This window comes from Balaenoptera borealis, assembly GCF_965194805.1.
Source record: "Balaenoptera borealis genome assembly, chromosome: 16".
Lineage (NCBI taxonomy): Eukaryota > Metazoa > Chordata > Mammalia > Artiodactyla > Balaenopteridae > Balaenoptera > Balaenoptera borealis.
This window is the reverse complement of record NC_138872.1, coordinates 42920946-42933825: the sequence shown is the minus strand read 5'-3', so window position 1 is coordinate 42933825 and position 12880 is coordinate 42920946. Positions and strand designations below refer to the sequence as shown.

Genomic DNA, 12880 nt, shown 5'->3' with positions numbered 1-12880 from the left:
AAACATGCAGGAACACAAGAGCTGCATAGAGATTTGTCTTCCAATACTTCTTTTCATGCCCGGTAATTTTGTTGATGACTCTGTTGGATGTGAGGTATGTTCCTATTTCTATAAATGTTCTTGAGTTTCATTCTAGGATCAGTTAAGTTATTCAGAAACAGTTTGGTCCTTTTAAGTCTTGTTTGTAAGCTGGCTTGCGGAGGACAAGAGCAGCATTTAGTGAATTGCTAGTTTTCTCCACTATTGAGGTAAACCCCTTCTGAGCCCTCTTGAGTTTTTAGGTTTTCCTGTCTGCCTGGTGGGAACAGGCACTCCTCTCAGCCCCGTGGAAGCTCCAGGTATCATTCCCTCAAGTCCTTTAATGTTCTTGACCCAGCCTCTTACGCATGAGCAGATCAATACTCAGCTTAAGACTTGAGGGATTCCCTCTGGAGGTCTCTAGAGCGTTCCCCGTGTGGAGCTCTCTCCTCTCCAGGACCCTGCCCTGGAAACACTAGATGCTTGGCCTCCCAGGACTCTCAGCTCTGTGTCCTCCACTCAGGGAGTCTGCTGGGTTGTGCACTGTGGCCTGGAAAGTCTCTCCAGACAGTCAGCGGGGACAACCACAGGCCTCACCTCACTTCCTGACTCTCGGGCATCACTGAGACTTACCAAAGTTTAATGTGAATTGGTGCTTTTATTCTCCATGACAATGGAAAAACATTAGCATACTTTAATTTACCTCAATTTTATTTTATTAATTTTTTTACAGAGATTTTATTTTTATTTATTTATTTATTTTTTAAACTTTCTAGTTTATATTGTAGTATAGTTGATTAACAATGTTGTGTTAGTTTCAGGCGTACAGCAAAGTCGTTCAGTTATACATATATGTGTATCTAGTCTTTTTCAAATTCTTTTCCCATTTAGGTTGTTACATAATATTGAGCAGAGTTCCCTGTTTTAATTCTAAGTATCTCTTAACTCCCATAGTACATTATTATTACAGTCATCATTACTAATTTGTACCATCAATACTCATTTACATTTATCCAACAATTACTATTTACCTTGCTTTTAATTCTTTCCTTCATCTTTGATCTTCTTTCTGGGATCAATGTCCCATCTGAAGAACACCAGCATTTTTTGGTGGTGAAGTTTGCTTTGTTTGGTCTGAAATGTTCTCAATTAACCTTTATTCTTGAAACATACATTTTCTCTGGGTTTAGAATCCTTGGTCGGAAGCTATTCTGTTGTACTGTCTTTTTATTTCCATCCTCTCTTTTGCGAAGTTAGATATTAGTCCAGTTGTTTGATAATTGCCTTTGGATGTTCTGTTTATCTTTGGCTTTCAGGAACTTTACTATATGGGCCTGGTTGTAGATTTATTTTGCTTGGAGTTCAAAGGACTTTTGGAACATGTGGCTTAATATCCCTTGTTACCAGAATTTCTTCAAGTATTGCCCAATTCCCTCTCCCCTTTCTGTCTGGGATTCCAATTACATGCGTAAGAGACTTTGACATTTTATCCTCCATATCTTTTCCCTTTCTTCAGTTTGCTATTCTTTGCTTCTCTCCTATTTTTATTTTCAATATGTTCTTCTGACCTAACTTCTAGTTCACAAATTCTCTTTCATCTGTGTCTAATAAACCATAAACCCGCTCACTGAATTCTTCATTTCAGTGTGGCATCTTTTACTTCTAGACTTTTTCTTTTTTGCTTTTTTTCTGTTTTGAATTCTCAGTTCTCAGCTAAAATTTTCACTCTTGTCTTTATCCCCCTTATAGTCTTTGTGTTTTATACTTTGTAACACTACTATTTTCAGCCCAAGTGGGCTTGCCACCCTTGACTGTTTGTTTTTCATGTTACCTCCTTTCTTTATTTTTTTTCTGGCTATTTTTTGTCTGTGTGAGCTGGATATTATATTTAACAAATTGTTTATGTAAATGGTTTGAAACTTAGAATACTTTTTTACCCCCATCTAGTATGTAATTTACATTTGTTTTTCTCAGGTACCTAGAGGGACTGATAATCTAGGTTGATCTTAATTTAATTTGGGGATTGAGATGATTTGAAGCTGAGTAGCAGTCTTGCAAGAGGCTGATCTACTGCTGTTTCATTCTTCCTGCTAAGGTATACATCTTTGGGGTTTCAACCCGAAACACAGGGGTTTACCAGGGCCCTCTGCCCTTTTGAGCAGTGGGACGTAAGATGCCTTTTGCAGAATCAGCAAATGCCCTAAGGTAAAAACAGTTTCAAATTCTGTCTCTGTATGTCCATTTTCATACATATTCATTATATATATATATATATATATATATATATATATATATATATATATATATAATTATTATTATTTTTTTTGGTCCAGGTTGTCTAGTGGGAGTAATGGTCTAAATTATTTAGATTCTCATTGCTGAAAGTGAAAACGTCTCCTTCTTTTTCTTTCTCATTTAAAATAATATACTATAATTTTCAAAGGTAAAAGCAACCATTTAAGTAAGCTCTTTTGATACTAATTTTGAAACAATTATTTCAACGTTTTCATACATTTAAATGAGTCTCTTATCACATAGTCCTTTCCAACTGTGCCTTTCTCAGTCTTGAATGTTTCCTTCCTTTCTGTATTTATTGTATCTGCACAGGCCTTTTGTTAGTTTCTTCAGAAAGGACACTTGGGTGGCATACTTTCTTAATCTTTCTATTCCTGAGAAAATATTACTCTTGACTTCATGCATGAATAATAACTTCACTAAATATAGACATGGTGTCCTTTAGAGCTCTGGAAATGTTACTCCATTTTTTGTTTTTGAGGATTTAGAGCTGTGGAAGAAGAAGGCTAAGGCTAATCTGATTTTGGTGATTTTGCTTATAACCTGATTTTGAATTTCCTAGATGCTTTAAAAGCCCTCCTTTATTATCGATCTTCAGAAATTCCATGAGGATTTGTAGGTTTCTGTTCTCATTTGAGTTTTCATTATCTTTGCCTATAAATATAACATGTACTCTTGTGTTTTGGGTAGAGGAACTGGTTTGCATTAGGAAAACTTTTTTTCTGTTATTTTTCTAAAGACTGCTTCATTTCTATTTGTTCTATTATCTCTTCTTGGTATTCCAAGGAGATGTAGATTTAATCTCCTGTATACACTGTCTCCATGTTTCACATTTATTCTCATTGGTATCATATCTTCCCTCCAGTAGTTGCAAATCCAATGCCTACAGAGTTCAGTCAGGTAACAAAAATAAATGAAGCCAGCCAGGTACAAAATTAATGAGTAATGAGTATTGTGGAGAGCAAACATCCCTTCTAAATGTGGCAGCTACCAATCAGCTGGTATTTAGCTCTAGTAAAATACAGTTGACTCTTCAACAACATGGGTTTGAACTGTGCAGTTCACTTATAGGTAAATTTTTTTCAACAAATATGTACTACAGTACTACATAGTCTGTGGTTGGTTGAATCTGTGGATGTGGAGCCACAGATACGGAGGTCTGACTATAAAGTTGTTCACCGATTTTTGACTGTGTGGAGGGCTGGTGCCCCTAATTCCTGAGTTGTTCAAGATTCCAGATTCCATTTTTCCAGAAAAAGTAAAATCTGGGTTTTAGAAAATGCAATATTCCAAAGCAGAAAAAAAAAAAAAAAAAAAACAACTGAAAAAGAATCTCACAACTTACCATTGGGATGATCTTGGCCACATGCAGAGTGATCTGTTACTTCATTTTCTTTTGTAATATTGTCATCCTTTGCAGAATCTGACATCACAAACAAGCAAAATCCCTAGTCAGCATTTTTAACCAGGAAATACAGCAGCCTCCAGCACTAAAAGAATAGATCTATGTTTGGGGGAAAAATCTATTACTTTCAAAAAATACCATTAAAATACTTAAATATCTTCATCAATAAATAAGCTTTTCTTAAAGTACTGCATAAGATGTCTGCACAAAGTTCACAAGGTAAAAACGGTAAAGATTCGGCTAGAATATCTTTTTCACAACAAGGAAGAAAATATAAGCAGGCTTTATGTATGCATCAGTGAAAATCTTAGGAGAATTGCACAAAAGGATATGAAAGGAAGGCAAAATAGAGAAGATTAAAGGAATATAATTTTAATGTTCTTAATGCTTCCATTACTGTCGTTGTGCATATATGGGAGCCTTGAGTCCTTGAAAAAGGTAGATGTAGAGCTTTGAAATCCAGTGGTAATTAAGTTCATCTTCCTCAGGAGCTATACCAGTAGAAAGATAGCAAAGGGGGAACACAAACCTTCTGTTTTGTGCAACTTCACCCTTTCTCTTGTGTAGCACATTTAAACGTGGGATCAGCATAAGTTCATCATTTTTTTTTTTAATCGTATGATGTATTTTACAGGAAATATGTGGCTAAAAGGATTCCAGTGACTTATGGACTCTTGCAAAGCTACAAAGGGCCCCCTGTTGGATGTTGGAGACCTCTAGGGAGGCTCTTCAAAGTCCATTGGAAAGAGTACGTGAGTAGGTCAGCAAGAAGACAGAAAATAGATCTTTCATTCATTCCACAAATATTTACTAAGGGCCAACTCTACGCCAGGCACAGTTCTTGACACTGGGGAGTCAATAGTAAACAAAACAACAAATCTCTGCTCTCGTAGCGGTTACAATCTAGTGGATATTTTTCATGCGGTTAAAAGGGTGATAATCCAAAGATATCTAAAAGTCATGAGCTAATCTTGTATGCATGTGGCCATGGAGAGAGCTGAGGGTGGTAGACCAGCACGTCTAATACAAATGGGTTCTCTACTGAGTTCATATTCCTCAGTTGTGTTTTAACTTCCTAACAGAGCTGAATCAGATGGAATCTGAAATAAATCATTCTTGCTTTGTTTCCCTTACCCATTTTTCTCTCTCCCTCCCCAAACTAGGAGATAGCTTTAAACAATATGTTTTAGAATATTATGAGAAAGTCTGTTTCTCCAACTTGCCACAAGCAACATTTGATGGACAAGTGAGAAACCTGGGTAGTTAACATAAGATTCAAATTTAATAACCAGTGAAGCAAGTATACACCCAAAGTGTATGGTTTTAATTGACTGCAAATAATTCCCCCAAGGCAAATGTTTAAGTATCTGCACTGTTTCTTATTTCTTTCTGAGAGTGACAATAAGTTTCAAAGTCCAATTTGGAAGCAAAACTTGAGCACAGACACATTTCCCAAACTGTTATCTCACTCAAGTCAAATTGTTTTAAATTAGCTCCCATTAAAATACGCCTTTTTAATTTTAAATCTAACATGTGGATTAAAAAATATCATTTGAATACTTTTTTTCCACATGAACACTGAAAATGAACAATGACTGAAAAAAGGTACTATATGAACCAGGCTAAATTTTAATTTTGAAAGTATTTTAGTTCTACTTGTTTATAGAAAATGGTACCATTTGATATGTAGCCTTGTACAACACTCATTTCTTTCAAGGTTATCCAAGATTTTGTATGTAGTTAAAATTTATTCATTTACACTTAACAATAATTCATTATACTTTCTAACTTACATAAACATTATGTTTCATGTACCAAATATGACTTAAGAAATGTCTTTTGAAAAGTGATTTACACTGAGTTTACAAGTTTATGGTCCAATGAGTCATGTAAGATGGGTGAAAGTACTTAAAAAATTAATCATTAGTCTATACCTGTTTGTCACCAACATCTGTGTCTTTGGTAAGTTAAATGACCCTTTAATTTCAATTTCCTTGAGGAGTTGCTGTAACATTGCTAAGGTACCTTCTGATCTTTTGTGCTCTAATATATACAATGTATTTCATTGAATCCAAGATACCTTCAATTGTTATTTGCACTATTATTTTGTATAGAATTTAAAAAAATGAGACCAAATGAACTATAACACAGTATAAACTCTAAGAATGTGTCCTGGCTTTGGAAATAAAATATATAAAAGACTATGCATCCGAGAAATATGATGTTTCAGTATATTGTGTGTGTACAGAAATATGCCTTTATGTGATGACAAGAATTTCCCATCAATATGACCCATCACCAAAGCCACAAGTTCACTTTGTCTTGTATGTGAGCCTCTTCTCCAGAAGTGTACATACCTATTGTATGTACAGCAATAAAGCAAGATAAAAAGTATAAGCTCATGATAGCATGCACAAATAACCAGGTGGCTACAGAAGACTGTTTCCACTATAGTGTCTCTATTAAAAGGGCTATGTGAATTTCCAGTCTCATGAACTTTAGCAGGACTGGTTTTGATCCTGAATGTTTTAAACCATGGATCCCATTACATTACACTTAGTCATGGGTTTGAAATGACTGGAGATTTTCTGCTTGGGAGGGGATGAAAGCTGTACTATATATGTATATAAAGTCATTATTCATAATGAGAAAGAGGGAAAATATATCCAGTATGTATGGTCATTAAAAGAGGCTATTTTTTCTGTGTAAGTTCCATAAACTACCAGGAAAACTATAGTTGTATATACTAAATTCTTGAATCACCTCGGATTCACATTTTATTTAATTCTAAAAATTATCATTTGGTAATGTTCAAAAAATGTAAAAGTGTTATCACCTAATTCTGAGATTCTGTCAATGTTCTTTTAATAGCAGAGAATTTGAATTAAATTTATATGTAGATCCTGACTTTCAAAATCCTTAAGGTCAATGTCCTATTAGAGAACTTTTTCAAATGCAAATATTAAATCAAACAGCCAAGCCAAAGTTCTAAAGACAGAAATTCTAAACGGTAGGTAGGTCATTTTTAATGAGGTCAATTACACATGTCTACACAGGATAGTACATGTATAGATTTAAGCTGTGATGATAAATGATGATACTATTGAATTTTTAATAAACATATCCAGACTATAAATCAAAATAAATGCTCTCTCTTTTGAAAACCTTCCCTTAGAACAAAAGTTCTTAACCCTAGAGCACCACTAAATATACTCTAGGGGTCCACAAACCTTTTTGAAATGATATGCAAATGTGTGCATATATTCATATGTTCATTTTTCTGGGAGGAGATAGCTTCTGTCATATTCTTGTAGGGATCCGTGACCCCAACAAGGTTAAAAATAACTATAGAAATGTATACTCTAATGCCAGTGACACTGCCATTTTAAAAATAAATTTATTTATTTATTTATTTTTGGCTGCATTGGGTCTTCGTTGCTGTGTGCGGGCTTTCTCTAGTTGCGGCACGCGTGCTTCTCATTGTGGTGGCGTCTCTTGTTGCGAAGCACGGGCTCTAGGTGCACGGGCTTTTGTAGTTGTGGCTCGCGGGCTCTAGAGCGCAGGCTCAGTAGTTGTGGCACACAGGCTTAGCTGTTCTGAGGCATGTGGGATCTTCCCGGACCAAGGCTCGAACCTGGGTCCCCTGCATTGGCAGGCGGATTCTTAACCACTGCGCCACCAGGGAAGTCTGATTAACTATCTTTGAGGACATTTTCAAGCCAGGAGGTGAGCAAAATCCATCTAGTAAGAGAGGTAGCCCCTGACTATTATTCAGAGTAGCGGCAAGAGGTCATTTGGGTGTAAAAGTTCTAATGGGTCTGAACAAAATAAATGCCATGTGTGAATGCCTACATGTAAAATATTCTTGCTCTGTAACGTGTCAGCATCCATATGTGAGCACCTTAGCTTGATGCAAAAGTTGCACAGAAATACAATCACCTGGATTGCCTTTGATTCTTATAAAATAGCTAAACCAAGCAAAACATTTATCCTGGTCTGTTCATTTAGCTGGTTTAATGTGTGAAGCAATTGGAATAAAGTAATTTTTCTTCCAGCTGAACAGTGTGATAATTCACAATAAACTAGAGTCTCTACAGCTGATTAGGGTCTCCTTGAAGCTTTGCAGTGATGCCTCCATACATGAAGGAAAAATATATCCTGCAATACATTCCCAGAGGATTCAGATGGCAAAGCTCAGAACTGTGCTTGGTCTCCGTGATGCTGGATACACAGGCTGAACTATGTTTACCTGAAAAGGAACTGGGTCCACAGGACAGGACATGGCCCTGAGAAGTGGGAGCTGAGCTATGGTTGGTCATTTGCCTCCACTATGCTCTCATTAACCCCCATTAAAAGGCAGAGAATCAGTCCCAGAGCTGTGGAATCTGGGTACTAAGTGTCTTTGAGACACGCCTGGGAGAATTACCATCACGTATACTAACTTTGTTTCTATAAGAGAACATATTCCAAATTCTGAACAGTACACCTGGGTAAACCAGCTTATTCCAACACTGGAGGTGGTATTCTTCTGCAGGTTGTTTTTGAAAATATAAGCAAATAAGAGAGTCAATCATGAGTGGATGGGCATTACGTTGGAGGTGTGATTCTAGGTTTACAACTACAAGCTTCATAACTAGGAAAATCCATTCACTTTACATAGATATGCAGTTTCAGCATCTAGGACCTGAGGGTGTCAAGGCAGATAATCCCTTTTATACACTTTATAATGCTAATCTGCTGACTTGTTCAAATGATCTCTTCCTTCCAGACAACACGTCTCTGTAAACCTTTCCACTCTTCCCTCATTATCTGCCTACCTGTGTTGGACAGTTCTTGCACTGAGATTTTTACTGTCTATTTATAAAATAAAGGTTAATAGTGGGAGAATTGTTGCTGTGTGACATCAGTGACAAACTGGCCGCCTTTAATTCTGCAATTCGACGAAGATTCATCACAATGCAAAACAGAACAGTTGCATATGAAGCCGGGCTGGACCATGATGGAAAAAGAAATGCTTAATTACCCCTTCCATCAAGTTAATTTTTCCCCTTTGGCGATGTAAACAAAGGCAAATCTTCTCTTGTTGGGTTGTCTGTGACCTGCTATCCTTGACCTCCATCCTCTGATGCCTTTCTGTTCTTGCCTCCCTCTCCCTTGTTAAGCCTTGCACTGCAGGCTCTCTTGAAATCATTAAAAAAAAAAATCTGACCAGGACACAGGCATGAAAAGTAGCTATGGTTCTAAATACAAACAGACTTGGAATTCTATTAAAATGTTCATCTATAAATCAGGGAGAAGACAAGTATTTTATTTACACTTTGGTTTAATTTGATCTGGTAACTACTACTGAGAGGACTGCCCCCTTAGGAGAAGGGAGGAGGGATTTTTTTGACGCTTACTTGGAGCAGGGTCAGAGCCGAACAGCTGGCCGCTACTTCTCAATTATTTAATTTCATTGAGAAGTTGAGGCAATAGGCACAATCTATCTCCAGATTCATAGCTGCTTCAACTTCTGGGCTCAGGCTGTTTTCAGCCAGGTGCTTGGAGAGAGTGGCTAAGATCCAGGGATTCCTACAGTCCTCAAGGACCCAGTCATAACTCACCCTGTCGGAACACAACTTAAGTCTCTTTTCCAAAGTGATGGAAAGGGACATGCTTGGAGACTAAGATAAGCACCTGGACCCTTGTGGGAGTTACTTATTTTACGTGAGTTTCAAAGACCTAGATGACTTCTCCTTAGCATCTCTTTGTTCCCCACATCCAGAAAGATCCAAAAACCCATTCAAATGAAAATGGATGTGTTTATTTTTTCTGTTTTTTTTTTCCTTCAACTTTCCCACATGCTATTGAATATAATTCTATAATTTGGATGGCTGAAGAATGATTCATTACGTGGATCTACCTCAAGTTATTTTACTATTGCCTCCATTATTGGACATTCAAACCAAATCCAAACTTCAGCCATTCTAAACAACCCTATGCTTTTGTTGTATTGGGTGTCCCAAGGCTGGATTCACTCCACTCTTCTTTCTCTTACTTCTTCTCAGCCCACACCCAACTGTAACATTTAGAGAGGATTGATCTCTTAGAGTAGCTGGAATAGAAACAACCCAGGTCAGCTAAGCCTTACAGCCAGGCATGGCCCCATACCATATCTCATTGAACTACCCCTGAGATTGCAGCAAATGGTTCCAGGAGATGAGCTGCTTTCTGAGACACTGACTGAGGGCATGCTTGACCCAGGTGGGCCAGAAGCACCCAGGAGCTAATGCCCAACTCCAGAAGCACCCAGGAGCTAATGCCCAACTCCAGAAGCACCCAGGAGTTAATGCCCAACTCCAGACACCCAAAGGATGCAGGAGTTAAGACTCCAGTTTGCCCACCCCTCAGGGAGACAATTCTGTTCACTATACATCTCTCAGAGGAATGGAGTCCCAGTTTCCCCCAACAGTAAGCTGTTCATTAATGTACCCCTTATTGGCTGTCCTCCCAACCCTGCCCTACTTCCCCAAGCCTCACGTATGCTTCCTGGGACCACCTCCCAAATAAACCATTTGTACCCACATCCTTGTCTGAGAATTTGTTTTTGGAGAACCCAAATTAAGACAGCCAAGACAGTCAATAACCTGTTTTTTCATGACTTAGTAGCAAAAATGTGAATGCTCCCCCTATTTTCCCGACTTACAGCTCTCTTATGCCATGATGCCTTTCATTAGGGTATGTTGAGGCAAGTGTCTGCCACCTAACTAGGGAAAGTTGGGAAAAGAGGTTGCCGTGTTTTGTACCATTTAATCCTGAGCGCTGGACCATAGGTGACTGGTGAGGTGACTGATCGGTCACCTGTAGGGTGGCCAACAGACATTAAATTAAGGTGGCCTGTCATGAGACCTCCACCTACCAGGAGAGAACTCATATTAGACGATGATGAAAGGAATCCACCAGCTCCTTTGACTTGGAGTGTTTGGTGGTAAAATATACAGAGAAAGTTTCAAAGCATAGAGTAGCTTAAGGCAGAGATTCACTCAAGGAGAAGGGAGGAAACAGAAGCCATGGATGGAGTAGAAGAAGCATTAAGAGTTACTTGGCAACATAAGGAGAGTAGAAAGAGGAAAAGAAGGTAAAGTCTCAGATGCTCCCTGAGTGCATGACTGTTGAGTTTCTAGAAGAATTGGTGGAGGGGCTATTGCCTCTCAAATGACCCAGTTCTTGAGGCTCATGAAATGTTTTCCTCACTCTCTGACTTTCTAACCAACCAAGGTAAGAGTCAGACTCACATTCTGGACATTGCAAGTTCATTTTCTAATTTTGATGTGTATATACTTTAAACATTTCAAAAGTGCTTTATTACCAATATTATTTTAAGAAGTATGGCACTCTTTTAGATTCATTTTTTAAAACATTCACCTTTCTAGTCATTTCCAATGTATAGCAGCCTCATGAACCTTGTATACAGATTGAAAGATACTGGACCAACACCTTATCTTTGATAAAGGAGGCAAGAATATACAGTGGAGAAAAGACAGTCCTCTTCAATGGGTGGTGCTGGGAAGGCTGGACAGCTACATGTAAAGGAATGAAATTAGAACACTCCCGAACACCATACACAAAAATGGACTCAGAATGGATTAAAGACCTAAATGTAAGGCCAGACACTATCAAACTCTCAGAGGAAAACATAGGCAGAACACTCTATGACATAAATCACAGCAAGATCCTTTTTGACCCACCTCCTAGAGAAATGGAAATAAAAACAAAAATAAACAAATGGGACCTAATGAAACTTAAAAGCTTTTGCACAGCAAAGGAAAACATAAGCAAGATGAAAAGACAACCCTCAGAATGGGAAAAATATTTGCAAATGAAGCAACTGACAAAGGATTAATCTCCAAGGTTTACAAGCAGCTCATGCAGCTCAATATCAAAAAAACAAACAACCCAATCCAAAAATGGGCAGAAGACCTAAATAGACATTTCTCCAAAGAAGATATACAGATTGCCAACAAACACATGAAAGAATGCTCAACATCATTAATCCTTAGAGAAATGCAAATCAAAACTACAATGAGATATCATCTCACACCGATCAGAATGGCCATCATCAAAAAATCTACAAACAATAAATGCTGGAGAGGGTGTGCAGAAAAGGTAACCATCTTGCACTGTTGGTGGGAATGTAAATTGATACAGCCACTATGGAGAACAGTATGGAGGTTCCTTAAAAAACTACAAATAGAACTACCATACAACCCAGCAATCCCACTACTGGGCATATACCCTGAGAAAACCATAATTCAAAAAGAGTCATGTACCAAAATGTTCATTGCAGCTCTATTTACAATAGCCAGGACATGGAAGCAACCTAAGTGTCCATCATCGGATGAATGGATAAAGAAGATGTGGCACATATATACAATGGAATATTACTCAGCCATAAAAAGAAATGAAATGGAGGTATTTGTAATGAGGTGGATGGAGTTAGAGTCTGTCATACAGAGTGAAGTAAGTCAGAAAGAGAAAAACAAATACAGTATGCTAACACATATATACGGAATCTAAGGAAAAAAAAAAAAAAAGGTCATGAAGAACCTAGTGGCAAGATGGGAATAAAGACACAGACCTACTAAAGAATGGACTTGAGGATATGGGGAGGGGGAGGGGTGAGATGTGACAGGGTGAGAGAGTGTCATGGACATATATACACTACCAAATGTAAAATAGATAGCTAGTGGGAAGCAGCCACATAGCACAGGGAGATCAGCTCCGTGCTTTGTGACCGCCTGGGGGTGTGGGATGGGGAGGGTGGGAGGGAGGGAGATGCGGGAGGGAGGAGATATGGGAACGTGTGTATATGTGTAGCTGATTCACTTTGTTATAAAGCAGAAACTAACACACCATTGTGAAGCAATTATACTTCAATAAAGATGTTTAAAAAAAAAAAAATTTATACAATAGCCAGGACATGGAAGCAACCTAGGTGTCCATCAACAGATGAATGGATAAAGAAGATGTGGCACATATATATGATGGAATATTACTCAGCCATAAAAAGAAACAAAATTGAGTTATTTGTAGTGAGGTGGATGGAGTTAGAGTCTGTCATACAGAGTGAAGTAAGTCAGAAAGAGAAAAACAAATACCATATGCTAACGCATATATATGGAA

The 12880-nt window shown here is 37.9% G+C and overlaps 1 protein-coding gene across 3 annotated transcripts in view; it reads right to left on the bottom strand.

Annotated features, from left to right (window-relative positions):
* The window catches only part of MACROD2 (mono-ADP ribosylhydrolase 2), a 1990905-nt gene that overhangs the window by 94007 nt on the left and 1884018 nt on the right, over positions 1–12880 (bottom strand). For all 3 annotated transcript variants that reach the window (XM_082359151.1, XM_082359149.1, XM_082359152.1), the window contains one exon: positions 3659–3736. In XM_082359151.1, coding sequence (XP_082215277.1) covers positions 3659–3736 — 78 coding nt within the window. The remainder of the gene's footprint in view (positions 1–3658; positions 3737–12880) is intronic.